This window comes from Schizosaccharomyces pombe (genome assembly GCF_000002945.2).
Source record: "Schizosaccharomyces pombe strain 972h- genome assembly, chromosome: I".
Taxonomy (NCBI): Eukaryota; Fungi; Ascomycota; class Schizosaccharomycetes; order Schizosaccharomycetales; family Schizosaccharomycetaceae; genus Schizosaccharomyces; species Schizosaccharomyces pombe.
In genome coordinates this window covers 2,286,616-2,313,372 of record NC_003424.3, presented here as the reverse complement: position 1 = coordinate 2,313,372, position 26,757 = coordinate 2,286,616, and the positions used below count along the sequence as shown (strand labels likewise).

General features: G+C 36.9%; 12 protein-coding genes and 19 long non-coding RNA genes across 31 annotated transcripts; 15 read left to right on the top strand and 16 right to left on the bottom strand.

Moving 5' to 3' along the window:
- Positions 1–239: 239 nt before the first annotated feature.
- Positions 240–1,089, top strand: SPOM_SPAC13G7.09C (uncharacterized protein). The gene has a single exon (NM_001019142.3). The coding sequence runs from the start codon at positions 348–350 to the stop codon at positions 753–755; it is 408 nt and encodes a 135-aa protein (NP_593711.1). The 5' UTR covers positions 240–347; the 3' UTR covers positions 756–1,089.
- Positions 1,090–1,181: 92 nt separating this feature from the next.
- On the bottom strand, positions 1,182–2,939 carry SPOM_SPNCRNA.3038. The gene has a single exon (NR_192406.1). It is a non-coding gene; the product is annotated as a non-coding RNA (long non-coding RNA).
- On the top strand, positions 1,445–3,102 carry crb3 (rixosome complex WD repeat subunit Crb3). The gene is made up of 3 exons (NM_001019141.3): positions 1,445–1,679; positions 1,802–2,812; positions 2,856–3,102. The coding sequence occupies exons 1-3, from the start codon at positions 1,482–1,484 to the stop codon at positions 2,985–2,987; spliced, it is 1,341 nt and encodes a 446-aa protein (NP_593710.1). The 5' UTR covers positions 1,445–1,481; the 3' UTR covers positions 2,988–3,102.
- Positions 3,079–4,390, bottom strand: arb2 (argonaute binding protein 2). The gene is made up of 6 exons (NM_001019140.4): positions 4,161–4,390; positions 3,804–4,114; positions 3,706–3,763; positions 3,427–3,659; positions 3,285–3,375; positions 3,079–3,243 (listed from the first exon to the last, which is right to left on the bottom strand). Exons 1-6 carry the CDS (start codon positions 4,345–4,347, stop codon positions 3,158–3,160), a joined length of 966 nt encoding a protein of 321 aa, NP_593709.3. The 5' UTR covers positions 4,348–4,390; the 3' UTR covers positions 3,079–3,157.
- SPOM_SPNCRNA.3037 lies at positions 3,489–4,439 on the top strand. Its single transcript, NR_192405.1, has one exon. It is a non-coding gene; the product is annotated as a non-coding RNA (long non-coding RNA).
- Positions 4,440–4,494: 55 nt separating this feature from the next.
- met16 (phosphoadenosine phosphosulfate reductase) lies at positions 4,495–5,849 on the bottom strand. Its single transcript, NM_001019139.3, has one exon. It carries the CDS (start codon positions 5,642–5,644, stop codon positions 4,844–4,846), a length of 801 nt encoding a protein of 266 aa, NP_593708.1. The 5' UTR covers positions 5,645–5,849; the 3' UTR covers positions 4,495–4,843.
- Positions 4,651–5,977, top strand: SPOM_SPNCRNA.3036. The gene has a single exon (NR_192404.1). It is a non-coding gene; the product is annotated as a non-coding RNA (long non-coding RNA).
- Positions 5,978–6,013: 36 nt separating this feature from the next.
- Positions 6,014–8,224, bottom strand: are1 (acyl-coA-sterol acyltransferase Are1). The gene has a single exon (NM_001019138.3). It carries the CDS (start codon positions 8,026–8,028, stop codon positions 6,415–6,417), a length of 1,614 nt encoding a protein of 537 aa, NP_593707.1. The 5' UTR covers positions 8,029–8,224; the 3' UTR covers positions 6,014–6,414.
- On the top strand, positions 6,266–8,717 carry SPOM_SPNCRNA.3035. The gene has a single exon (NR_192403.1). It is a non-coding gene; the product is annotated as a non-coding RNA (long non-coding RNA).
- A 407-nt stretch (positions 8,718–9,124) lies between these two features.
- Positions 9,125–9,816, bottom strand: SPOM_SPNCRNA.190. Its single transcript, NR_150613.1, has one exon. It is a non-coding gene; the product is annotated as a non-coding RNA (long non-coding RNA).
- Positions 9,817–10,002: 186 nt separating this feature from the next.
- Positions 10,003–13,145, top strand: mac1. The gene has a single exon (NM_001019137.3). It carries the CDS (start codon positions 10,581–10,583, stop codon positions 12,849–12,851), a length of 2,271 nt encoding a protein of 756 aa, NP_593706.1. The 5' UTR covers positions 10,003–10,580; the 3' UTR covers positions 12,852–13,145.
- Positions 10,374–10,718, bottom strand: SPOM_SPNCRNA.3034. Its single transcript, NR_192402.1, has one exon. It is a non-coding gene; the product is annotated as a non-coding RNA (long non-coding RNA).
- SPOM_SPNCRNA.3033 lies at positions 10,830–11,089 on the bottom strand. Its single transcript, NR_192401.1, has one exon. It is a non-coding gene; the product is annotated as a non-coding RNA (long non-coding RNA).
- A 159-nt stretch (positions 13,146–13,304) lies between the features above and the next one.
- On the bottom strand, positions 13,305–14,474 carry upf3. The gene is made up of 3 exons (NM_001019136.3): positions 14,240–14,474; positions 14,074–14,180; positions 13,305–14,023 (listed from the first exon to the last, which is right to left on the bottom strand). Exons 1-3 carry the CDS (start codon positions 14,392–14,394, stop codon positions 13,449–13,451), a joined length of 837 nt encoding a protein of 278 aa, NP_593705.1. The 5' UTR covers positions 14,395–14,474; the 3' UTR covers positions 13,305–13,448.
- Positions 13,311–14,503, top strand: SPOM_SPNCRNA.3032. The gene has a single exon (NR_192400.1). It is a non-coding gene; the product is annotated as a non-coding RNA (long non-coding RNA).
- On the bottom strand, positions 14,434–15,553 carry SPOM_SPNCRNA.811. Its single transcript, NR_151190.1, has one exon. It is a non-coding gene; the product is annotated as a non-coding RNA, possible alternative UTR (long non-coding RNA).
- On the top strand, positions 14,653–15,049 carry SPOM_SPNCRNA.3031. The gene has a single exon (NR_192399.1). It is a non-coding gene; the product is annotated as a non-coding RNA (long non-coding RNA).
- ssa1 (heat shock protein Ssa1) lies at positions 15,409–17,793 on the top strand. Its single transcript, NM_001019135.3, has one exon. The coding sequence runs from the start codon at positions 15,620–15,622 to the stop codon at positions 17,552–17,554; it is 1,935 nt and encodes a 644-aa protein (NP_593704.1). The 5' UTR covers positions 15,409–15,619; the 3' UTR covers positions 17,555–17,793.
- SPOM_SPNCRNA.3030 lies at positions 15,622–17,555 on the bottom strand. The gene has a single exon (NR_192398.1). It is a non-coding gene; the product is annotated as a non-coding RNA (long non-coding RNA).
- Positions 17,794–17,900: 107 nt separating the features above from the next.
- SPOM_SPNCRNA.3029 lies at positions 17,901–20,361 on the bottom strand. The gene has a single exon (NR_192397.1). It is a non-coding gene; the product is annotated as a non-coding RNA (long non-coding RNA).
- On the top strand, positions 18,091–20,737 carry erg7 (lanosterol synthase Erg7). Its single transcript, NM_001019134.3, has 4 exons — positions 18,091–18,433; positions 18,480–19,562; positions 19,619–20,236; positions 20,285–20,737. Exons 1-4 carry the CDS (start codon positions 18,257–18,259, stop codon positions 20,570–20,572), a joined length of 2,166 nt encoding a protein of 721 aa, NP_593702.2. The 5' UTR covers positions 18,091–18,256; the 3' UTR covers positions 20,573–20,737.
- On the bottom strand, positions 20,595–21,700 carry SPOM_SPAC4G9.22 (uncharacterized protein). Its single transcript, NM_001356058.2, has one exon. The coding sequence runs from the start codon at positions 21,358–21,360 to the stop codon at positions 21,076–21,078; it is 285 nt and encodes a 94-aa protein (NP_001343073.1). The 5' UTR covers positions 21,361–21,700; the 3' UTR covers positions 20,595–21,075.
- On the top strand, positions 20,797–21,134 carry SPOM_SPNCRNA.3028. The gene has a single exon (NR_192396.1). It is a non-coding gene; the product is annotated as a non-coding RNA (long non-coding RNA).
- SPOM_SPNCRNA.3027 lies at positions 21,387–21,586 on the top strand. Its single transcript, NR_192395.1, has one exon. It is a non-coding gene; the product is annotated as a non-coding RNA (long non-coding RNA).
- Positions 21,701–21,834: 134 nt separating the features above from the next.
- Positions 21,835–22,982, top strand: SPOM_SPNCRNA.810. Its single transcript, NR_151189.1, has one exon. It is a non-coding gene; the product is annotated as a non-coding RNA (long non-coding RNA).
- On the bottom strand, positions 22,043–23,002 carry SPOM_SPNCRNA.3026. The gene has a single exon (NR_192394.1). It is a non-coding gene; the product is annotated as a non-coding RNA (long non-coding RNA).
- A 169-nt stretch (positions 23,003–23,171) lies between these two features.
- SPOM_SPNCRNA.3025 lies at positions 23,172–24,644 on the bottom strand. Its single transcript, NR_192393.1, has one exon. It is a non-coding gene; the product is annotated as a non-coding RNA (long non-coding RNA).
- ymc1 (transporter Ymc1) lies at positions 23,356–25,017 on the top strand. Its single transcript, NM_001019133.3, has 2 exons — positions 23,356–23,425; positions 23,827–25,017. The coding sequence occupies exons 1-2, from the start codon at positions 23,387–23,389 to the stop codon at positions 24,682–24,684; spliced, it is 897 nt and encodes a 298-aa protein (NP_593701.2). The 5' UTR covers positions 23,356–23,386; the 3' UTR covers positions 24,685–25,017.
- Positions 24,890–26,222, bottom strand: SPOM_SPAC4G9.19 (DNAJB family protein). Its single transcript, NM_001019132.3, has one exon. It carries the CDS (start codon positions 25,994–25,996, stop codon positions 25,184–25,186), a length of 813 nt encoding a protein of 270 aa, NP_593700.1. The 5' UTR covers positions 25,997–26,222; the 3' UTR covers positions 24,890–25,183.
- On the top strand, positions 25,150–26,754 carry SPOM_SPNCRNA.3023. Its single transcript, NR_192391.1, has one exon. It is a non-coding gene; the product is annotated as a non-coding RNA (long non-coding RNA).
- On the bottom strand, positions 26,460–26,678 carry SPOM_SPNCRNA.3024. The gene has a single exon (NR_192392.1). It is a non-coding gene; the product is annotated as a non-coding RNA (long non-coding RNA).
- Positions 26,755–26,757: the final 3 nt, after the last annotated feature.

Sequence of the window (26,757 nt, the reverse complement as noted above, 5' to 3'; positions counted from 1 at the left end):
CTGACCAGCTTGTACATATAAGCAAAGTAGTAACTAAATGTAGTTAGTATATCAGTTTGGCCTAACGCTAATTCTTAATGCCGTAAGTTTGAAAAATATTAGCTATCTGTTTGTAACTAAGATTCATTTGATGCTTACTGAATAATTCGAATAAATCATGTGTACTTAGCATATGCCTTATTTCAACATTTTACCGTGATGTGGGATCGTGCTGATTTCTCATAGTTTATACACTAGGCAGGAACACCACCACTTCTTAATTCCTGCATCCACACTTTATCCACTTAATTATTGCCAAATTACCTAAATGAAATGATAATAAATGATTTACATTAATAATACTCATCATGGAATCATCACTTGACAGACTCAACTTTGATGAGTTTGTTGCTAAACTGTTAATTCACGAATCTAAAAAAAAGAACAAGTCGTTTGTCGACCATGGCTATATTGAAAAGGAAAAAACAAAACTTCGCCCTAATAAAGTTTTTTTGAATAATATGGTGAGAAATGTTCAATCCCATAATCGTGGAATAAATAATCGGAGACGTGACCAAAAGCGTAAGCAACTCATAAGCATTAAACAAGATAACGATTTAAATGTCTCCTCAGAAAGGTTGTCTAGGAGAATCGATGTTCCTCGGCCCACTAGTAAGAAAAAAAGACTTTATAAAGAAACGCCGGATTTAGATGAACCGGGGTCTCGTGAAAAGCGTGTTAGCCAGAAAGGGCAATTAAAAATTGAGAAAGTTTAATCTTAAATTTTTAATAATGTCTCCCAGAAAATAATAACTATATTTCTTCATTTCTGATTAATCTCTTTGTGTGGTTTCATTTGGGGATTTTATATATCACCACTTGAGCTTATCATTATACATTATACATTTTTATCCAAAAACGAATATCATTTAAAAATATCACGTTCAAATCCTTCAATTCCTATGCCTTTTGATTGAACCGTTTAGTTATTTTTAACAAACTTTAAACGGATGATCCTCATATTGACACCGAAATTTGGCTTAATCTATATTTATACATGCATTAAAATATTGTTACAAATGTTTAAGAATTAAATCAATTCTTCTGTTAGCAATAAAGTAACCTTTTCTTGGTTAATTGAAAAGCATTGCATGAAATCGTGTAGCGAAAATGTAAACATTAAACATATTTACACCACTAAAGTCAGAAATTTTCCAACAGTATAGTCGAAATCAATATACGTTTGATTGGGTACAAATAAAACTAATATAGTTTCCAAACAGCCCATTATATCAATTTGGAAACGTAAATAGCTGACTTAGATAATTTGTCTACAATTATGCTTGCTCTAGAAAATAGAGTAAACAGTCATTTTAACGAAATGCGGTTGAATTCGGTTAATTTAGCAATGTAGTCCAACACGACTTTTCTTGCAAATTTCGCTTTGTTGCTAACATTTCAGTTCAGCGATTTGCGTTTATTCAACACGCATTTCAAGGTTTATGGAGCTGCTTCTTTCTGGCTGTGAAGCTATTGAGGGTGAACCAAGTAATGTTCTATGCCACAATCTACATACCGGTACCCTGGTGAGCACATTCCGTCAAAGCTCACCTGCTAAAAACGCGACATGTACTACTTTGAATCATTTGCTATCTGCTCAACATACCCGTCCACAGCTGAATATTCACAATTTTGGAAAGGTAGGTTCTCTCTGCACTGCATTAGTTGTACGCTTACTTCGTTTATAACAGCAGTTTTACAGCTAATTTCAAGCTAAAGTAGCTAAACACATTTTAAATGAGTAAAACTAATACAAGTGTAGGAAATTTTGGATCAATCAATCATTTTACCTGAAATACTTATTTGTGTGCAATCGAGTCCTTGTGGTTCTTGGCTGGCAGCAGGCACAGAAAAAGGAAATTTGTACATATGGTCATTAAAATCCGGTGCTCTTATTTATTTCTTCAGAGCACACTACCAACCTTTGACCATTTTGAAATTTTCCAATGATGGTATGGTTTTATTCACTGCTTCCAACGATGGTGATGTATTCGCTTGGTTGATAAGCACTTTGGTAGACCAAAACTCTACTTTTGAAACAAGTAATAGTTCAGTTAAAGCGATTTCTCATTTCTCTGGTCATAAGCGTTCTATCGTGTCTATGGAAATTGGCCCTGGTCCCATCGTTAGTGGTCGACTTTACACGGCTTCGGAAGACAACACAATAAGGATTTGGGATGTTTCTACAGGAAACCTTTTGACAACGATTGCTCTTCCCTCAACTCCCAGTTGCATGACCGTGGATCCTTCCGAACGTGTTGTCTACGTTGGTAACGAAAAGGGAATAATATGGATTCCATTATACACAGGATCATCCACTTTTTCTAACAACGTTAAAGAGAAAAAAAGAGTTACGTCTGTTGATAATACTACTATTCCAAACGCCATCGGAGGTATGGGTCGAGTTGTAGATTATAACGACAGTAGAGAATCAAGTATTATATCGTGTCAATCCCCAATAACCACGTTGACTGTTTCCTTTGATGCTTCTCTACTCATTAGTGGTGATAAGGATGGTAATGTTTTGGTTTGGGATAGTGTTTCTCGACAAGTTTTGCGCCGCCTCGTTCAGTATTATTCGCCGGTCTCTTTTCTTCAATGCAAGGTCGACAAGATATCATTTTATTCAAACTCTTCACTTTCTTTTCCAGTTTTAAAGCGCATGATTACAAATGAGTACTTAAATTCAGATGTTCGAATTTGCATTCAAGATGATGGGGTAGAGCAGCTGATGCAACCGGAAAATATTCTCAAAATCAGCTCTGATATTGTCGTATGTCCACTTCTTAAAGATTTTGAACTAACATAATTTTTAGACACAAGGCTCAGAGTCCAGTTGGCGTGCCAAAGCTGAAACCAGTGAAATGCAGCTCAAGGAAGCAAAAAGATTATTTTATGAATTAAAGCAAATTCATCAAGCGTTATGGGAAAAATACCTGCAAAAGTAACTTTTTTTGTTAGGTTAAAAATTTGAATAAAATTATAAGGGATTGGAATAATTACACTTTTGTAGCAACGGGGTTCTAATTGTTGTAGCCCTTTTGTTATAATCTCATTGGAAAATTTTATTAAATATGTTGAATTAATTTTTTATCGTTAACTATTTTGTTCTCTGTCTTCAGCTTTTACTTGTATTAGTGTCGAGAGCAATCATCTCAAGCAAAACATCGCCAATGTAGTCATAGAATTCATCGATATATTTTCCTAACTTGTTAAAATTTTGTTCTAAGTCAAGGTTTCCATACCTGCTGAAAAGTTAGGTATGCCGCTTTCGGTCATTATGCTATTCATTAAATGTCGACAAGGCTCATGTGAAGGGAGATAATTTCGTGCATGCTGAAAGTCTTAGTTATTATTTATTTCCATTTGAAAAGATTATTTTCTCACTTCTATCAGGTAGCTAACATAGTCGGGGTCATGAAGCTCTTCATTAATGCTCATATTCATAATTAAAAGTATAGCTCCCGCTTTGCCAGAAAATTTCTTCCAATTCAAGTCCAAGTAAGAATTCAGCAAATACGATCCATATTCAGAACCCACAAAGTGTATTTTAGTGCTCACTGAATTGGACATTACATAGTTTAACCCTATTGACACATAGCTCTCTGGAGTCTCGACGTCTATTCTTTGTTAAAAATTTCATTGGATATTAGGAATCAATCTTACCTTTTATGATAGATTTTTTAGTGATTTGAAGTCCCTGAGAGGTGAAATAACGGGTTGTCTAAATTTTGGTAAACATTATTGAATAAATTTGCACATACCCTAGGGAAATTAATGCTTTGGTCCCATAATAGCGCAGAGGGAGAAAATATTACAACTGAAAGTTTCTTTTCTGTGCATTTGGCTATTACATCTAGTACAGTTGCACGTCTCACATCGCCTTCGCGCAAGTTTCTATTTGACCAGATTAAGGGGTGCGACATTGACTGTATAATTATAACTATTCCATTTTCATTAGTTTGCCAATTTCGTGTTGCATATATCCAACTATGTGGTTCTGACGGTGAAGATTCCAATGGTATAGATATTCGTGTTAGAAGGGAATTTTGTAAAGTCCAACTGTAAACGTGATCTAATTTCAATTGCAAGTTAACTCCTGAATTAAATGATTACCCTACCAAGTACAGCAAAATAGAATTTTTCGTTGTACTCTTTATCTTTGGTAACTTGAAATTCATATAGCTCATTTGGCGCGTTCAACTTCCTCAAGTAAAAATCGTTGGTAATTTGGAGATTCATGTCTTCAAGACAATTCCCAAAGTTGACGTCCCTTTGGAGTACACGGGATTTCTTTTTCCTAAACATATGTAAGGCCTACTTACCAATAATAAATTACGATAAGTCGGTTAGTAGTAGGTGACATTACAAAATAATTGAATGGTGACTCAATTTTTGTTGTTAAAAAATATATATATGAATTTGTAGATCAATACTACATAGTTTATTCTATATATTTAATAAAAAAAAGGAGGAAAGCATTGTAAGTTCATATGGTTTTAGGTCTTCAAATTTCAACGTATAAACCACTTCAATTTTTTGATAATTAAATCATCTTATTTCTAATATATCTATTTGTATAGGTGTAAACACCGAGAAGTTTCTTCATAGTGTATCCCTAACCTTCTTCGTCACGATAATAATTTAACCCATTTACTAAGAATGTATGCTGAAAACCTTCTCACAATGACCAACTAAAACAAAGAGAAACTCTTGAATTGTCTACTTAAAAATGCCGTATTTTTTCATATGGTGCACTTCGATAACAAAAAAGCAGTTTACAACATTGCACAAAAGGATTGTTTCACTGATCAGCCGTCTCCTTCTTTTTAAGCTCCGCCATATATTGTGCGAATTTACTTTGAGGATGACTGTGTAATCCACATTCTGTTTTCTCTCGACCGCGCCAACGTCCGGCACGTTCATCTTCACCTTCTCTAACTGGTTGAGTAGAGTGCCAGTCACCAACTGATCTGTAACCCTTGTTCAGAAGTTCATTATATGGAACGTTGTTTGTAATAATATAATTATGAACTTCAGTAAAAGACCAGTTAGCCAAGGGGTTGATCTTTAATACTGGTCCATCCAGCTGAACAATGGGCAAAGATCCGCGCTCTCCACCTTGACTACGGCGGCGGCCAGTAAACACAGCAAGTACATTTAAGTCAGAATAAGCACGACTTGCTGGTTCCACTTTGACTAAAAAGTCATACCGAGATTCATCTGTCTCCCAAAGCTTCTCACCAAACTTCTGAGCAAATTCCTTTTCGTTGGCTGCTTCAGCACAACGATAGACGTGAACAGGCACGTTAGGATACTTAGTTTTGACTTTTTCAAGAAGATCCAGTGTTTCTGGGAAATGATGAAGTGTGTTGATAAAAATCAGAGGAACATTCATATCCATTTTCGATAACATGTCCATAATAACAAGCCCGGACAGTCCTAACGCAGATGTTTGAAACAAAGAAGGAAGTGTCCAACGGCACCATTTTAAGATATCTTGAGGACTAAGCTCCGATAACTGCTTGTTGATGTATTCGAGATGTTCTGGGTGAAACAAGGTTTTCGCTTGCAATTTATTAGCAGGCGTATCGATTGAGCTCATATTGAGTACAATAAATTAGAAAAACCAAAATTTGGGACGAAATCAATTATGTCGGCGAGGAACCAATGGTTTAAACCGAAGATAAAAAGTCGAAAACTTTTCAAAAAAACCAAAAAAAAAATTTGAGTCGTGTACGCAGAAAAATTTTACTTACACTTACTTTTATAGTTTTATAGAAGCTATTGGTGTGCTCTGTAAGACTTTTAGAGAATAGTCAGACAGGTTTGGAAAATAATTATTACGGAAGATCTGCATCGATGCTTACAAAGGAAGAGGTAACAAGACGATACCTATTTTAGTTGGTAATAGTAAATTGTAGAAAAAAAGAATAAGATCATTAGCATTTAAGTATAGTTAGTGAATTGTATACTAGAATAAATGAATATTATTAAATGTATCAAATACGAGATGAAAGAGAGAGATTTTGCGCATTTTAATGTTACTACACCGTTTTTTTATTTTTGGTTTTAAATTTATAACTCTAATGAACTAAAAATTTCTCTTTAATTATTTCAATAACGTTAGTCAAAGGTTGATGCACAAATCTTTTATAACGTTTTGTATATTATAGTTAATATTAAAGGTGTGTAATAAGGAGACGAAAAAAATTTTTTATGGTATAAACCTTCGTAAATCCAATATGCAAAAAAAGGGCACTTTGTTTTAAGCAATTAATTTACAACTCCAAGAACCAGAATAAATATCCGACAAAAAGGGAATGATAAGAAAAAGTCTTAGCCTAATAAACCCACCAAACTCATAAACAAATACTAAAAGACAATGTATAAGATACATAAAAATGAAGGACCAGTGAACATTCCAATCCAGAAAAACACATTACCAAGGATATCGCGTTTTTTGAAAGCAAACATTTGTTGGAGGTCATAAAGAGGAATTTGTAATAATTGAAATGTTAATATGTAACACCGGAATTTACCAGTTGCGAGCAGCATCACAAATTCGTGTACAAGAGCGGAAATTAAAAAAGTGAGTAGAACAGCGTGAGATTTTTTTAATTTGAAACCGGAAATTGATGAATGGTAAACATGTCTCATGAGAAAAACGTGGACAGGCTTATTCCATTCGCGCGAAAATTCATCCCATGTAACTGTATTCCACCAAGCACCATAAAATCCACGGTCGGCAAATTTAGTGATTTCAGCAAATGCATTAAGAATGCAATCAAAAATCAGGTAAAACATGATAAGGTAAAGTATGATAGCGGGAAACATAATTTTGTTCATTAACAAGGGAGCAATGCGTAGCTTCCCTATGAAGTCAAGATCTTTGACAGCCACAGCACTTGGAACGAAATACCAATCTACAAGAGCCAAGGTGAGAGCTAGTAAACCGAATGTGGAGCCTGCTTTAAATGCCATATAATGCCAACGGAAATGGGCAACTCTAGGAAACTCCATACTATAGACAAGGGATGGAACTAATAAATAATCAACGTAATTAAAGAAATTGATGTTATCAGGATAAACAACATTGCCCACTTCGCTACGCATCTGGCGTGACAAATATTTTGCTGTTAAAGCGACAATTTCTTCTGCCTGCAATGTAGATATCGTTTCAGCAGGCTTATTGGGAAAAGTCAGTTCAAACGTGTATTTCTCATCTTTCTCGGTGGAATTCAGGCATTCACGAACAAACTTTAAAAGTTTTTCGTATTCATTATGCAATATACGAATCTCACTGATATAGCCCATATGGTGAGAATAAGAAAATTGTTTCATAATTAGAACGGCACAATGCAGCGTGAAGAAAACACATTGAACAATTGGAAAATCTCGATGCTTAACCCAATAGACAGCTAACACCATATAAAAGCCCTGCCACAAAGTTTGGATTGTGTAACCCAAATTAGCCCATCTAATCATGTTCTTCTCAATACACACTTGTAAACCATAACTAAAAAAGCTGAGGCAAATCATAAGGAAATCTGAGCTAAACAACACGAAAAACTGGCGAAAGACCTGTCTAGCTAGTGGTAAACCAAGCAAAGTATCGCGTTGCCAATAACTTCTTGCATATAACTGTAGTACCCATGCAGCCATTGAAAGCCAAAAAAGCACATAAAACCCTCTAAACTCACTTTTTGCGAAATAATTAGGATCGGTTACACGATCAAAAATCGATTTACGAGGCTTAAACTTATAATCATGGTAAACTTTTCCTGCAATTAATAATTGTTTATGACGATCCAGAGGAAATTCAACAACGTTTGCGTTATTTTTATCACCCTTGGATTTGACAACGAGTCGGCATTCGGGAAGAGCCTTCAATAGACTCATACTGGGATGAACATTTGGTTTGTTAATCGTTGTGCTTATATCGCTAAGCGGAGATGGAGTAATCAATATCCTAGGAGTATCTGTCATACTTCAATCGGTCAAGCTTGCAATGAGAAGAAACAAATAGTATTCAAACCAACTAGCAAATGGTGATAAGGAGGTAAGAAAATAAATATTAATGTAGATCTATGAACGTTGATTCTTTATTATTGTTCTGAATATTTTACTCTCTTCGTAAACAACTCTGTTTGAAAATGTTTGTTGAAAAGTCTGAGTTCTGTTTAAATTATGATTCGATCATCCCGTTGGAGGATCAGTACCACTAGTGAGTGCACGTCACCTTCATCTCATTACACCCAAGTTACATGTTCTTTGCTAACTTTAGAAGCAGACGAAGTAAACAAAGCTCTGACTAGTAAAAACAGTTGCAATCCAAAGAAATTGAGGTGCTATTAGAAATAACTTTGAAAAACTTCTCTATTTAAAAGATATTTTTTCCTCATCAATTACTCGGGATTTTCTCACATTTAGTGGACCGGAATATAACCTTTGAGTAGAATGTTGATTTGCTGCTATTGAATTTTACCTAAGAGTGTTTTACCTAAATACACTTAATTCTTTTTCTTATTTTCAATTAATTATTAGCCAAACAATCAGTTGTTGTTTGTCTTGATTAGTAGCTGCAAATTTTATTTGGGAACTATTAACTGGAAACATAATTTCTTTGTGCTCTTTCGAATAGACCGGTTTTCCTCTAGGATCGGCCATTTTGTTTACAGTATGCCGGTTAAATGCCAATAAAAATGTGTTTTCCAAAAGCCTATAATATTTAAGTATCACGTTTACTACTCTTCACCTTGTATAATAATGCACAAAGCATGAGTAAATTGAACTAGTGAACAATTATGGGTTATTTTACTAAAGTTGAATTCTACATTTCAACTAACAAGCAATTGACTTTTCTTTTAACGATTAGCATAAGCTTTTATACATTGCAGCATTATATTGTTTTTGCAACTACTTTGAGTGCAACGTAGCGTCTATGCTAAAACTCCACTTTGTGTCTCTCCATAAAATAATGGTCATAAACTAGCATATTTCCGCTAATCAGACATACTATATTGAAGCATCACAAAGGAAATCACCTCAAAATTAGAATACTTAGGGTGATCGCTAAAACACTATTAAGTATTCATGGCTACAACAGTGTAAAAAATTAGTTAGCAATGAAAAACGGAGTATAGCGGGAAAAAAGCAAAAAAAATAAAATAAATAAATTAAAATTGTTCATTGAATAGTATTTTTATTCTAAAATATCAGCACAAAAAAATTAAGGAAACTGAATAATCAAACAAAGAACTATTCTTAAAGTATGTTTTACCTACTACTCTACCGAGTCATAACTTACTGTTAAATAGTAAATGCCCTAATAGACCAAGAATCCTAATTGCAATCATTCCAAAAGGATCTGATTGAAATATAACTATTCTGCCTCCATATAACCCTTGACTTTTAACAAAATTTACATTAGTAAAAATTTTAAACGATAAAATAAAGCTGGAAACTGGGTAAACAGTAGCTTGACTGGTTTGTTACCATACCGTTTTGATAACGATAAATAAGACATAGAAATTACGATACTACTTTCTTTTTTGTTTATCCATCCTTGCTGAAACAATCTCAATCACATTATATCCAGATATGCAAGTTTTTTAAAACAATCCAACCATCTACTGCCAATATTCCATATGAAAATAGAAATAAGACGATCCAGTCGTCTATTTATGCGATATCCAAAGGATGCAACTTTCCATTGAATGATTTTTTACATTTCAAGTAAATAAAGGCAAAAACATTTGGCAACCGCTATCTTTGTATTGGACTAATTTGGGAATTTACCTGACAACGGTATCCCTTTATTTTGACTATTTGGTCTATCATTTGTTTACTTTCTGCGTCATTATATGTGGATACCATTGGAATTGTAGGTTCGTTGCGCGTTCTTAATATTGTGTGGCTGTGCAACAATGTTTAGCAACCTCTGTTTACACTTTTATCCTTAACCATTCACAGTTTTATAACTTTTGTGAACTAAGTATTTATTAAAGGTATCGAACTTTTAGTTCGACTTTACCTATTATTTACCTCATCTTCCCTGATTTTTTTATACACTCTACTTTTTTTAAAAGAAAAACTACAAAAAAAATTTTGGCATAGTAAAGTAGGTGTTAGATACACTTGGTGATTCAAAACCTTCAAGTCATTCTTTCTTTATCCTAATTGGACTTCCATTATCGCTTTGGGATATTGACTCTCTTTTTTTCCATTTTAATTGCATTTCCCTTTCATTTCTTAATCTTCAAGTATACATAAGTGATTAATTGATTTCACTTAATAAACATTCATATTTAGCCTATTACTGCAAATTTTTTCTGCTCTCTTTTCGGTTTTCTCATTTCCCCCAAATCCCCGAGCAATATTTATTTTAGGCCGTCTTTCTTTTTTTATAAGAATATCTTAACTTTTCAGCTTTCTTTTCTATTTTTTCATTCATCTACTTGCATAAATTATTTTGCCCTTGTGCATTTGAATTTCTTCTTTCGAACAAATACAACTATTAGCAACTTTTCGTGTTCAACATGATTCGCAATACTTTAGCGTTTCTAGCCATTCTGTTTCTTCTGATACCAACGGCATTGTTAATCATTGGTAGTGTGTCGGTGCCTTCTACCCGTATGACTCTGGCTAAAGTCGAAGGTACAGAGTTTGGTATATTCGGCACTTGCACTGGTAATGGAACTGATTGTACCGAGACTTCTTTTGGTTACAATGCAAGCTCTTCTCTAATTGATGATTTTTACTATAAAGGTGATAAGCGCCTAGTTCTTTCCAAAGTCTTAATCACTCATATAATCAGCGCCTTTTTGTCATTCCTTAGTGCGATATTTGTATTTTTTTCCATCTTTTTGGTTAATCAAGCTGTCAACATCATCAATATCATAGTCGTTTTCATTACTACATTACTTACCTGTCTTGCTTTTGCTATTGAGCTGGTTCTCTTCCTTCCTCATAATACTTGGCAGTCATATGTCACCGCCGGAGCTATTGGTTCAGACTTGATCGCTATTTTAGCGCTATGCCTGAGAAGTGTTTCAATTTCTCGTATTGGACAGAAGTCTGCACGTCTGGAACATGTTGATACGATGAACTCATCGTACTCGAGCTACAAAACTGATGTTAAATATCCTTTGGCGCTGGATGACAAGCTCAGTAGTGTGCCCACACTTCCCAAATTTCATGACGCTCTTACATCTACTTCGGAGTTTGGCCCTCCTTCAGATAGCGGTGACACGGTTGGTACTACTCAATATCCAGGTGATATTAAATACGCCACGGGATACGAAAGTACTGTGGCTTCTCCAGTACCATCGCGTGTTGCAAAACTTTCTTCCCGCGATACACCTTCTATAATAGCAGACTATGACGAGTTCCGTAAATCGGAGTCTTCGCCTTCTCGTTCCTCTGTGCTTAGTACTTCTAAACCTGAAGTACATGAAACCGAAGGTTATTGTCCCCACAAGACCGGAAATCGACCTGGCTTTCCTTCCCTTAATATACCTCGTACACGTCCTACCACAGCTGGTATTGCTAACACGCAATTTGACTTGGAACCTTATCGTAATCGTCAAGCTGGCTCAATTAGTAGCGAGGGTACAGATTCTCGATTCTTTGATGTAGAAAATCAAGTTTCTGTTGCTCAAACTCCCAGTGTAAAGCCTGAAATGTTCCCTAAGACTGCTCGCCCTTTTGCTGCCATTCATGCTAACGCTTCATCTACTCAACTTCGTAATACTGAAAATATCACACATCCCGGTATTCCAAATCATTTTGCTAAAACAACTAGTAGTGTTTTTGATGAGCCTCCCGCTACTCGAATGCCTCAGACACGCTCTCCTGTGAATGATCACTCTAGCTTCCCATCGGATTTGCCCATTAAAGGTGAAATGTCTACAAACATGACCGGTGCTCCTAGAGTTGGTTCTAGAAACAATTCTTCAAATGATTTGCATGCACAGGCTGGAATGCTTAAAAACGTTGGAAATGGCCCTAGAAATGCTCCTAGAAACAATTCATCGAATAATTTACATGCTCAAGGTGGAATGCCAATGAATATGCGTGGTCCTAGAGGTGCTCCCAGAAATAATTCTTCGGGCGATTTACATATTCAATCTGGAATGCCGATGAATGGACGAAATGGTCCTAGGGACACATCTCGTAATAATTCCTCTTCAGATTTATATGCACAGAGCGGGATGCACCCAAATATGAATAACGGTCACAGGGGTGCACCTAGAAATAATTCCTCAAATGATTTGCATGCTCATGGTGGTATGCCAGTCAATATGCGTGGTCCTAGGAACACTTCAAGAAACAATTCTTCAAGTGAATTTAATGCGCAAATTCCAATGAATTTACGTAATGGTCCTAGAAACGCATCTAGGAGTAATTCTTCAACTGATTTGTTCGGTCAAAGTGGCATTCCTGGAAATTCCCGTGGTATGCCAACTTCTCCTAACTCCAGAAATAATTCAGCCTTGGATCTCAGTATGCACGGCATTCCACTAGCAAACAACTCTCGCCAATTCAAGAGACCAAGTTATGGAAATATGTCAAGACCTTCTTTTGAGTTAAATGGTAGTCGTAATCCCTCACATGGCAGCCTGAATACCGCCCATGCCGGCATGGGTTATGGTCCTCGCAGTATGATGAGAGACCCTCAAAATTTATCTAATGTTCCCCCTGTTTCAAATACGTTAGATCAGCTTTCAGGCAACGCTGATTTCGAGCTTCCGGTTCGTGGTAACCGTAATAATAGACGGGGACCTGGTGGAAATCGGATGATCCGTTAATGATTATTCAATTGGACATTTTGTCTTCATTCTGCTAGCTTATGTATAATTTGAGAATTGATAGTTTCGGTAAACTGTCGATTTATTCCCTTAGATTGATTCTTTACTCATCTTCTTTCATTTCATTCATTTTACTTTTATTACAATTTTACTATCTCTTTGGCGAACCTATTAATTAAAGGACTGGTTCCTTTTATAAATTTGCATGCACAGTTTCAATTATTCATTTTACTTATCTTTCCATCTCATTAATATTCTTTCAGAATAAGCATGAGAACAATGACGATATATTGGTATTACATTAAAAATAGTTGTAGGAATTGTGTAGTGCTATCGCAAACAGGTACTTTTTTATGGTTTGTAGAGTATGTGTTTTAAAAGATTTTTTGTTGCATTTATATTTACGGGCCAAAGAATACAGTAATGCAAAAATGTATCTATCATCAGTGTATCTTATGAGTTTGGAAAACAACCAATTGATTAAAAAGTATAATTAAAGATGCTAAGTTGATCGTGATCGTTGACAATAAGGCAAACATAAAGAATGAGGACTGGAGGAATTTCTAATTTACACACTAAGGAAGGATAAATACTTTTTCAAACATTATCAGTTGTTAGCTGATCTTTCTTTTTAGAAGCGATCTTTTGTTTGCCAGACGATTTCTTCTCTTTTGTTTTTTTATCAGAGGCATTTTCGGAAGCTTGAGAAGCAGTGCTATTAGAAACGGGGGTTTTTTTTGGCTTCTTTTTAGATTTTTTGCGATCAGAAACTTTATCTTCTTTGATTACAGCAGCTGCAGATTCAGCAGGTGCCTTTGAAGACTTTTTTGATTCTTGTGAGCTTTTACCAGCTTTTGAATTGTTAGATGCCGGCTTTTCAGCCAAGCGTAGCTTTTTCTTAGCCTTCACAGATTTCTTAGATGGTTTTGATTTTCCTTTTTCTACAACGGCATTTTTTTTCTCAGCAAGATATTGTAGTAATGGAGTAGAGGTTTGTAATTTTTCAATAACATCGTCATTGGACGCAGTTTGCGAATAGCTCTCCCGCTGAACCTTGAATTCTTGAAACTTCGGATCTTGTTCAAGTGAGCCTTCTAAACTATCTGCCTTTACTTTAGAAGGAGGAATCTTTTGATATGGAGCAATTGTGACAATTGCCCTATAAGTGTTGTCTAATGCATGTTTGAGTTAAAAAAGAAAAATTTGAATGGTAACAACTTACTCTTCTTATCTATGAAGGTATGTCCTTGGTATACGCGAAAAAATTCCTGAACAGCCGTGGCGGATTGGAACTTCAAATACGCAAAGGATAGCAATTCAGATCGAGTACTACAAAGGCACGATATTAGTAACTATTTGCAAGAAAGGTTAAAGAAATAAATAAATACCCAACAGTTGCTTTCCCTTTGGAGAATCGGTGCCATTCCACGTGTGGTAAAAATGAGTTGATGGATTGGAGAAACACTTGTTCAGGCAAAGTTGGTGGTAAATTAAAAACGAGGACTTTGCATGGTAATCGTTTTTTTGAGATATCAGGAGCCATCTACATACATGCAATGAAATGCTTAAGGTAGTTCCCCTATTATAGAAAATTGGTGATTGATGATAACCAAAGCTTTTTGTAGGGAGGGTACTTTTGCGCTACTTATTTTAAACAACCTTTCCTTCGTTTACCAGACCAATACAGCAATCTGCAATTTACTGATAAGGTTGCAATCATTTAGCCTCGTTTAAATAACTTAAAGAGATGAAGTAGTGCCTTTTTCTAAATGACGTTACGATGTTCTACCAGTTTTCTTATCCAAAATGCGAGACCAATTTGTTCATCGTTACTATACAATTAAGGAATTGATTATTGGGACAGGTAATTGCACTATTGAGTGCTTCAGTAACCTAAATTTTCGCAACTGTGCATTATTTCATATACCGCATTTTTTTGCTATACCGTTATATTTCAGTCTGCTCGAGTAATCGTGCGTTTATACTCGTTTATTCCACTATAACTTTATTTGCAAATGATGCAGAAGCTGCAAGAATCGTCTCATACTCTGAAAACGGTTTTTTCACCATCAATTAGTGCAATCGAAAGACAAATTTGAAAAACATCTGTATGCTCTAATTAAGTCATCACAATGAAAGTAACTGTATTCGGCAATTGCATACAGAATTTACTCTAATGTAAGCGGGAAGCCATCGCTCGACAAGTGATGACGTTTTCTACTCCACATTCGAATAATGTGGAGGAAAAAAGGTGTTAGCGAGTTTGAGACGATCAAAACTTGGTTTTACCCATTGATAGTTAACAAGGTAGTACGGATTAATAAAAGGACACGTCCAGCAAATTCTCAAGCGTTTTCGCTGGATCGTGATGGTTTGGAAGCGAATGTTTCGGCAACTTCGAAATGTTTCGATTTTTTTTGAGTATCGTAACGTAATTCCTTGACTTCGTCAGAATTCGTTCTCCCCGTTTCTCGAAGCATCTCGAGGGTTAGGGTTGGTGAAGGTTCGAGAATGGACAAAGGTACATAAATAGAGGTTGGGGGACGGCGAAAGGGATATCAACAATTCTTCAAACAGCAATTGTCGTTTCGATTGTTTATTTCGTCTTAAATTAAAAAAAGCATTTTCTAAAGCGCATTTGTGCGAATCTATCGTACCTGTGTTATAATACTTATTAATTCACGTTTATTTTGTTTACGAATTTAATTTCATTCCCCCGTTTTTCATTGATACGAATTTTCTTTACGAACTATTAATACATTTCAAATATGAGCAAGTCTATCGGTATTGATTTGGGTACTACTTACTCGTGCGTCGGTCATTTCTCGAATAATCGAGTGGAAATTATTGCCAATGACCAGGGAAATCGCACGACTCCCTCCTATGTTGCATTCACTGACACAGAACGATTGATCGGTGATGCTGCAAAAAATCAAGTTGCTATGAATCCTCACAACACTATTTTCGATGCCAAACGATTGATTGGCCGCAGATTTAACGATCCCGAAGTCCAATCTGATATGAAACATTGGCCTTTTAAGGTCATCGAGAAGGATGGTAAGCCTTTGATTCAGGTAGAGTTCAAGGGTGAGACCAAGACCTTTACACCAGAGGAAATCTCCTCTATGGTTTTATTGAAGATGCGTGAAAGCGCAGAAGCCTTTTTGGGTGGCAAAGTCACCGATGCCGTTGTTACTGTTCCCGCTTATTTCAATGACTCCCAACGTCAGGCCACGAAGGATGCCGGTTTGATTGCTGGACTAAACGTCCTTCGTATCATTAACGAGCCCACAGCTGCCGCCATTGCTTATGGTTTAGACAGAAGCAACCAGCATGAAACCAATGTCCTTATTTTCGACCTTGGTGGTGGTACTTTTGATGTCTCCCTTCTTACTATTGAAGAGGGTATTTTCGAAGTTAAAGCCACCGCTGGTGATACCCACTTGGGTGGTGAAGATTTTGACTCTCGCTTAGTGAACCACTTTGCCCAAGAATTCAAGCGTAAGAACAAGAAGGACATCACTGGCAACGCTCGTGCTGTTCGTCGACTACGTACTGCTTGCGAGCGTGCCAAGCGTACTCTTTCTTCTTCTGCTCAAGCCAGCATTGAAATTGATTCTTTGTATGAAGGTATTGATTTCTACACCTCCATTACTCGTGCTCGATTTGAAGAGCTTTGTGCCGATCTCTTCCGTAACACCATGGAGCCTGTGGAGAAGGTCCTCCGCGACTCCAAGATCGACAAGTCCTCTGTTAACGAAATCGTCTTGGTAGGTGGTTCTACTCGTATTCCTCGTATTCAAAAGCTTGTTTCCGACTTCTTCAATGGAAAGGAGCCCTGCAAGTCTATTAACCCTGATGAGGCTGTCGCGTATGGTGCTGCTGTCCAAGCCGCTATTTTGGTGGGTGATACTTCTGAAAAGACCCAGGATTTGTTGCTTCTTGACGTTGCCCCTCTTTCTTTAGGTATTGAGACCGCTGGTGGAGTCATGACTCCTCTTATTAAGCGTAACACGACTATTCCTACCAAGAAATCCGAAGTCTTTTCCACCTACGCCGATAATCAACCCGGTGTGTTGATTCAAGTATTCGAAGGTGAGCGTGCTCGTACCAAGGACTGTAACTTGCTTGGTAAGTTTGAGCTTTCTGGTATCCCCCCTGCTCCTCGTGGTGTTCCACAAATCGAGGTCACCTTCGATGTTGACGCTAATGGTATTTTGAACGTTTCTGCCCTTGAAAAGGGTACTGGTAAGACTCAAAAGATTACCATTACCAATGACAAGGGTCGTCTTTCCAAGGAAGAAATTGATCGTATGGTATCTGAAGCCGAGAAGTACAAGGCTGAAGATGAAGCAGAAACTTCTCGTATTCAAGCCAAGAATCACCTGGAGTCTTATGCATATTCTCTTCGTAATTCCTTGGACGATCCTAATCTCAAGGATAAGGTCGATGCTTCAGATAAGGAAGCCATTGATAAGGCTGTCAAAGAAACCATTGAATGGTTGGATCACAACACCACTGCTGCCAAAGATGAGTATGAGGACAAGCAAAAAGAACTTGAAGGTGTCGCGAATCCCATCATGGCCAAGATTTATCAAGCAGGAGGCGCACCTGGTGGTGCACCTGGTGGTATGCCTGGCGGTGCCCCTGGTGGTGCTCCGGGCGGTGCTGACAATGGACCTGAGGTTGAAGAAGTGGATTAGGTTTAAACACTTATTACAGCTTAAAAATTGCCAGAAAAATTTTGGAGGTTTGGTCACTCTATAGCAGACATCAGACCTTCACTATTTTAATTGATCAATGACGAAGCAACATATAAATTTTACGACTCTTTTTAAATTATTCTTCTAATGCTTCCCTATTAACTTGTCGGTCATGTTATCAGTACTGTTTATTTATTATGATTTTTGCCAAAATTGGGTACATAATTAATCATGTTTACAAAAATTTTGCATTAACTGTTTACAATGTAGTAGTTTTACTTTGTAAAGTTAGCATATGTATCTGTGTAAGCGAATCGTATTAAGTAGCTTTTGTTTTTTAAGCAGATATTGTAGATTGTTGGCCTTTTATTTTTATACTTCAGAGAGCTTGTTCTTTATATTACATAAGGAATTGTAAATATACAAGCATAAAATTTTTCTAATTTTGAGCTCGAGATATGGTGTTTCCAATTCTTATGTTTACTTACGTAGTGGTACGAAACGAAATATGACAATCGTACTAGTTGCACATTCTTGCGAACCAACCACGAATGCAATAATTATTGATATATGAATACCCTTTAGACTACTTTTTATCCCTTTTTTGATTATTTTGTTGCATTTACAATTAACATAGAGTAAAGACGAGTCTAATCACCTTTTCTGGAACTGCTTGATAGATAGGATTTTTTTGCGAAAAAAATGGAGGCTTGCAGAGTCCGTCCTGAATTATCTAAAACGGTTGAACAAATCGATAAAAGCTTGTGGCGCTTGAATATCGATTCAGCTGGTGGAGAGACATGGGAGTATGTTACAAAAGAAGAGGCTGAAAAGCGTCCACTCACCATTGCGGAGAAGTATTTCCTAGGTTTTGATTTAGTAAGTAATCGTTTTCTGTTTTATGGCATATACTAACTTTTCTTAGGATCTACCTAAACGACCTCCAGCGAAAACTCCATTAGAGAGTGCTGAGTATGGTTATGAATTTTTTCGTCGCTTGCAGCTACCAGACGGTCACTGGGCTTCTCCTTATGAAGGGCCGATGTTTCTCATTTGCGGTGCCGTTTTTGCTTTTTATATTTCGCAAACACCATTTCCTAAAGGTTGGGCTCCAGAAATTATCCAATACTTAATTAATCACACAAATGACGATGGTGGATGGGGTATTCACACAGAAGGAGTTTCTACTGTATTCGGAACCTCCATGAATTATGTAGTTCTTCGAATTTTGGGTATGGATGCGGGACATCCAGTTGCTACACGAGCTCGTAACAGATTACATGAACTTGGAGGAGCTATTGGATGCCCGCATTGGGGAAAATTTTGGCTCGCTACACTTAACTGTTACGACTGGGATGGTGTTAACCCTATCCCCCCAGAACTATGGTTATTACCTGACTGGATTCCATTTCATCCTGGAAAATGGTGGTGTCACGTTCGTTTAGTATACTTGCCTATGGGATATATGTATGGAGAGAGGCTGAAATGCCCTAAGGATTCGTTAATAATGCAATTGCGAAAGGAGTTGTACGTAGAAAACTATGACAGCATTAATTTTGCGGATCATAGAAATACGATTAGTGATGTGGACCTCTATTTTCCTCATACTCAAATATTAGATCGTTTGAATTGGATATTGGAAAAATATTTTACTTATCTAAGACCCTCTTGGCTTAAAAAACTGGGTACTCGACGGGCATACGAACTTATAAAAATAGAAGATCAGAATACCGATTACTCTTGTATTGGCCCAGTAAATGCAGCAATGAACACTGTTTGCGTTTACTTTCATGAAGGACCTTCTAGTAAAGCTTTCCAAAAGCACATTCAACGTTTGCATGATTTCATGTGGGTCCAACCAGAAGGAATGCTTATGCGTGGTACTAATGGTTTGCAAGTTTGGGAAACTTCCTTCACATTGCAAGCGCTCGTAGAATCAGGTCTTTACGAAAAAGAGGCCTTCAAACCAGATATCGCCAAAGCTCTGGAGTTTTTGGATCGACAACAGGTGCGCTTCTTTTTTTCCAAATATGTTGAATTAGACGATGACTAACTTTAATTTAGATTCGAACGCAATATGAAGGGAGTGGATATAGGTACAATTCTTTGGGGGCATGGCCATTTAGTAATATAACTCAAGGTTATACGGTGTCAGATACTACATCTGAAGCTCTGCGTGCTGTATTGCTTGTCCAATCATTGCCAGATTTTGAAAAACTGGTTGATATACCTAGGCTAAGGTTATCGGTTGATGTGATATTGGGAATGCAAAATGAGAACCTTGGGTTTGCTTCATATGAGCCTGCGCGAACAGGTGAATGGATGGAGTTGTTAAATCCTGCCGAAGTTTTTGGAAATATTATGGTCGAATACTCTTATCCCGAGTGCACCACATCTGTCATATTGGCACTCCGGGCTTTTACAAAGTATGATCCTGGATATCGTCGTGATGAAATTGAAAATACTATTGAAAATGCTTTGGAATACGTTGTAAAGATGCAACGACCAGACGGAAGCTGGTATGGAAGTTGGGCTATTTGTTTTACGTATGCAGCCATGTTTGCGACAGGTTCTTTGGCATCAGCCGGTCGATATTACGAAAACTGCCCAGTCCAGAAGAAGGCGTGCGAATTTTTACTGTCGAAGCAAAGACCAGATGGTGGATGGAGTGAGAGTTACATGGTATGGATACAAAATAGATAATGGGAGATTGACTAACGGATGATTTAGGCTTGTGTTACTGGAGTTTACACAGAAACAGAATCAAGTTTGGTAACACAAACTGGTTGGGCTTTGGACGCACTGATTAATGCAAAGTACCCTGATAGAAAACCGATAGAAAAGGGAATTAAATTTTTGATGGCGTCTCAAAAGAGCGATGGGAGCTGGCAGCAAAAATCGATGGAAGGGATCTTTAACAAGAATGTTGCCATTGCATATCCCAACTACAAGTTGTACTTTTCCATATACACATTGGGAAAGTTTGCAAAGCAATACGGCAATTACCTGACCATTTAGTTTAGTTTAGTATGAAAAAAGCGTTAGTTTTAAAGTTGGATTTATTTTCTTTTTGAGTTGAATTGTTAGCATGATTAAAATCTATAATAGATGGAAAAAAAAAAAGAAGAATTTTATTTAATGAAAACATTCGTTAAAAGTAAACAAGAATAAACACAATATCAGAGAAAAAGAGATTTAAAAAAAAGTCAAAGTATAGATGAAAGGTAAAGAAAGGAAAGAATCAGTGTATGATTGACTTTCAAAACGTGAGCTACAAACACACGGTCAGTTGCTCAGGTACTCATAACAGTGGAAACATAAAAGTAACATTAAGCCGTCATTATTATGAATGGAAATCGTAAATAGTCAAAAAAAGAAATTACCAAAAAAAGGGAAGAAAAAAGTAGAAGAGAATAAGAAAGAAATTGAAAGAGAGGAAGGGGAAATTGTAGTAAAAACAAAGAAGAAGTAAACCGAAAAAAAAAAAGAATAAAAGGAAATCATTAGTTGCTTAGTTAAAGTTAATCATTTGCATTGCCAAGGATACATGAAAGAGACGGAGAATCATTAGCTGCTCGATCCAAATGAGAATCGCAATCTTTAAGTTCCTCCTCCAAAGTGTCCTTGAAGTTTTCTGACATTAAAACGGTGGAAAGGCCCTCAAGAGAGCAGGTACGTTCCAAAAGACAGATTTTCTCCTTGCTCTTTTCTCCAACGGTGCAAACGAGCTGATGATCCACTTGTTCACCAGTTTCCCGACACCAATCCTCGATAAATTTTTCATTTACAAACATCTTGAGACTCATTTGTTTTTTGCACTGTGCTTGTGAATCATACTAAAAGGGATCAACCAGCAACGACAGATGAAAAGAAAAGGACGACCAAAAGACAACCTTTTACAAACAAACGATATAAGACACTACACCTAGAATGTTGGGAGAGGTGAGATGCGAGCGAGGGAATCACAAACAAGGTAGAAATAACAAACAAGCTACAATCAAATCAATCAGCACAATAAACCAAGCTACGAAACTAGTCAACCGAGAATTATTCTATGCGACGAATAGGGATATCAAAAATAAATTCGTTGCTAAAGCACAATACCGAATTGCACACTTCTTCTACAACCACAGTAAAATCTGCGATAAAGTTGGTGGGGTTCCCGATGCCTTATATAATCGAGGCAAAAAGCGGCATACGCATATCGGAGTGCGGGCGACGTCACCTTGATTGACTCAATGTGCTAATAATACGCTCGTTAGGCAAAGCAGTCATAGAGGAGGCAAAGCGACTGTTTGACAACAACACAAGCTATCAGATTATGGTTGGAAAGAAATGAGCAGGGCAAAAGAGAAGAGCAAAACAGTAAATAAACAAAAGAGATGAATTGAATGGAAATGCAAAAGAGAAAAGATTTGAGTAGGAATGCGAATGCGGATGCGAATGAAAAAAATGAATGAAATAGCTGCTGATAAATGGAATGCATCCTATGCAAGAACAAAGAGTTTGGAAATTGAGTGCAATGACTTGATTTCCAGAGTGAAGTATTCAATTGACCGTTGAAAAGTGGGTCGAGTGGGTTTCAAAGATCAATTGCTCAATCTTTGGTGGCTGCAACTATTCATTTCTTTTTCATCCGACAGTATGCGTATGTTTTGTTTTATCTTGAGATTTTGAGTGGGTCGCATTCGCTTTTCATTTCGCTTTCGCTTCTACCCGCCTAGTGGCATTCGCCATCCTTTTCGCTTCGCAGCTTAATTTATCAGTATGGGCATGCATGGAACGCAATCCACGTTGTGCATTGCGTTTACGTAGATTAGCAGCATAGAACTAACTGCGAATTTGTCATTGCCAACAAGTGTCATTCAGACAATGTATGAATGGATTAGTGTAGTACATGCAACTTGTATTTGCTATTGTAGATGGAAAAGTAGAATAGTAGCTAAGGGTGAGATTTGTAAAGAAATGAAACTGTGAAAGCAAATTAATTTATGTGGCTAAAATTGATCAAGTACTTTTCTTTACACTGTACTAGATCAGCAGGCTATGATTACTACTAGTGGATGCTTGCAATCATTGTTTGTACAATCATTCACAATCACAAATTACACCTATTTTCACATTATTTTCCACCAAAGATCCTATCGCTTGCTGCTCATGTAAAAAATTCTAGAATTCCTTCTACCTTACACTTTGTACTGCCTTCATTATCAAAACTGCATTATCGGTCAGTGTCATCTTTGCCCTACTCTTGTCTTATCGTCTTATTCGCTTTGCCCAAAACATGGTGGACGAAAAACGCTTTTCTATGCATGTCTAGGCTTTTGCCTTAATTAGTTAACTTCTGTCGCAATCCCGATTGTTGCTTGCATCCGGCGACTGCCACACCATTTCACTGTCTTTCATCGTTTCTTCTTATTCCTTTGTTTACGCTTGAATGACGGTGTGGCAGGTATTTTGCCTTTATTACTTAACTCACTAGTCAGTATACTTTATTAAATTATGTCTTATTAAAGACTGTGCTATACGAGACAGACATTACCATACTAGACAACTATACTATACTAACTAAACTAAACTAAACTATACTATACTATACTAGCTTCTAATTGCCATGCGGAAATTGCGTTGTGCATTCGACTTTGTTATTTGCCTGCCTACTTGCTATCTAATCTGTAAAGTGGATGTGATAAGTGGATATAGTGTGTGTGAACAAGTCGCTAATTTGATTTCGCGACCGTTAAGCTAAATGTCCGTTGAAAAAGCAATTTTCAGGCTCGCAGGTTCGCCATTTTCAACTTGGCTTTAACACCGCAGTGCCTTTGTTTGTAGATGGAACCAGTTATACCAGAGGGCGCTCTTTCGCAATCGGTATGTAAAGTGTGGTTGAAGTGGATATTTTTCATTTAGTTTGATTTTTATCCGACAAAAAATGCAGCGTTGATTATTTTTTTAGGGAAAGGGGTTTAGTTTTATTCATTCTTTCTTTTCTTCAGGTTTTTGTTTCTTTCATTCTTTATTTTTTCTTTTTTTTTGTTTGTTTGTTTCTTTTTTTTTTATTATATTTTTCCTTCTTCTTCTTCTCCATAATCCTTTCTTTTGTTTCCTGTTTAATGCCCTAATGCACGAAAAAGGTGATAAAAACTTATTGGCAATACTAGTTTTTTCTTTCGTATCTTTTTACTTTTTCTTGTTTTGCTCCCTCCAAAATGATGAAAACACTGCATTTATGAATCTCCTTCATCTTCCCCTTCCTCTACTAACTTGTTTAGACTAAAGATTTCTTGGCAGGTGTGTCTGGCGGCGTCGCCCAGGTCCTTGTTGGACAGCCATTTGATTGTGTCAAGGTTCGTTTGCAATCACAGAGTAATGTTTCCCCCATCTACAACAATGCTCTCGATTGTGTAAAAAAAATTTCCAAAAACGAGGGTTTAGCCGCCTTTTACAAAGGGACCGTTTTACCACTTTTGGGAATTGGATTTTGCGTTTCCATTCAGTTTACCACCTTTGAATATTGTAAACGTTTCTTTTCTCGAGACGGTACTCCCGTGACCATGCCTCAGTATTATGTTTCCGGTGCTATTTCCGGCTTGGCGAATTCTTTTTTGGTGGGTCCCGTAGAGCATGTCCGTATTCGCCTTCAAATCCAGACGGGCAAAAATGTTTTGTACCATGGTCCTTGGGATTGTATCAAAAAGATTTCTTCGCAATATGGTCTTAGTGGCATCATGAAGGGTTACAACCCTACTGCCGCTCGTGAGGCTCATGGCCTTGGAATGTATTTTTTGGCTTATGAAGCTCTGGTGAAAAACACAATGGCCAAGCATCATTTGACCGATCGATCACAAACCCCAGGTTGGAAACTTTGCGTGTTTGGCGCCGGTGCTGGTTATGCAATGTGGCTAGCTGCATATCCCTTTGATATCGTCAAATCCAAAATTCAAACGGATGGCTTTTTAAGTAAAGCCACGTACAAAAATTCTTGGCAATGCGCCAAAGGTATTTACACCAAAGCTGGCCTCCGAGGCTTTTATAGAGGCTTTGTACCCGTATTAGTTCGTGCTGCTCCCGCCAATGCTGTTACATTTTATGTATACGAGACTGTTTCTCAACACATCAGGCATCTTTAATTACTGTAGCTTTTCCTGTTTTTCTCTCCTCTTTTTTGAGATTTTAGCGTAGGTCTTTAACATTGGATAATCAAAGTTCTTTATTGCTCCCTTTGTAGAGCTTCTTTGTTTGTTAATTGCTGGTTTTATTCCTGATTTTTTCCTTCTTTTTACCAAGAAGTGCTACTAATATGTTTTAATTTTTCCCTACTGGGTCACTGTTAGTTAACTTGCTTTTTGTTTTGTGGCTATTTCATTAGATTAGTTGATTTTAAGAGATTTAGATTTTAAATATACCCCCCCCTCAATGCGATTCCTCCTTTTTCCCTACTGATTACTCATGTACTACTTTACTCTGCGAATAATACGATATAATAAGTAAAAAAAAAAAGGTCATTCAATGTTCCATTAACATAATAAAACTCATAAAATAGTCAAGCAGGTGAAATCTTCACTGGGTGACGAATCCGTAACAATAACAATGAAGATGAGAATAGTGAAAGTATTAATAAAAGAAGTATTAAGAGGATGGTGTTGGCATAGTGGGAGCTGGAAGGGCACGTTCGGGAGGTGGTAAAGAGCTAGGCTTTTGCTGAGTAGGGATTTGTTTGCTTTGTTCTCGAAGGATAAGGAAACGAGAAATCCTATCGTCTTTGCTTAAATCGGCCATGCCTGTACTATAATAATCAAAATTGTCTTCCGCACGACCGATTGCGGCTGATCGAGCCTCACGATAAAATTTGCCATTCCGATAATTAGAGTAGATGTTGATGATGACAAGGATAGACAATATGCCTGCAAAAACAAGCATGCCTTCATCGTCAAATTTTCTGTTTTTATTAGAAGCATTTTGGTCATTCATATAATCATAGGAATTGTAGTAGTATTCTTCCCAAGACCCCATACCAGCAGAACGACGAGATCTTGAATAGGTAGGATACCTCGCTTGAGACCAATTTTGAGGCGAGGGATGTGTAGGATGAGACGGCTGATTCCAGTGAATTCCAAATCTATCGTATTCCTCACGACGTCTCTTATCAGATAGTAAAGCGTTGGCTGCCAGCAATAAACGAAAGTACTCTTCGTTGTGCTTATTAATTTCTGGCGGAGATTCCGTAGGCGCTAGCTGAGATGCATTCTTCATTTTGTCAGGATGATGCTTCTTAACCAGCTCAATATATTTTCGTTTAATGTCATTAGCCGTACACGTACGAGGTAGTTCCAAAATTTCATAAGGCGTCAATGACTTCAATTCGGAATAGGAAGTAAAACTGGCTGCTCGCCTCCATAAGCTATTTCGCACAAGATTTAACCGAAAAAATATCTTTGACATGTTCAAAACTTGTTCCAACAGAGGCGACGTTAGTTTCTGGATACGATGGAAGCTTTTATGTAGTTAATATTCAACTGAGTAAGATATCAATGTTGCTTCATTGAATGCAAACCGGCTGATCGAGCGCTGCTTTTTTTAAAGTAAAAACCGCAAGATACTCTGGTTCTATATAGTTTTAAAGCTGGATATGTAAAAGGAAGCTGGTTTGGTAAATATTTCAAGAGTTGGTACCATATCCGTCTGCTATCCCTATTTCGTGCCCTTGCTATACTACGTGGGCGAATCGCAGAGTTGTTGAGCTGCACCAACGAATGAGAAGGAAACGCAGGAAAATGTAAAGATTTAGAGTAATGGTATTTAGTAATAACAAACTTATTTTTATTTTAATATTCTTTTAAGAAAATACAAAATTTAATCGCAAACGAATTGAAATATTTTGGAAATTCTTTTTTATTGCCTTTCAAGGACGCCTTTCCTTCGTTAAAGACGCATCATTCTTTTATCGATAGATTTGAAAAAGAAGATCTTTAGTTTCAATCGTACAACACAATTCTTGCTACACGGTGTTTTTTGTTTGTTTGCATTTCGCGTTTCTTTGACCTACAACGTTGAATAGCGTCGCATTGGTGACTTACCTTGGAAATACGTTATTTATTTTCCGTTCGTAATTCTCAAAATTACAGGTTTGCCGTGGATTAAAAGATAATTTGGTCCACGCTTGCTCTTTAACTATCTTGATTGCCCTAATTGTTGTTTCTTTT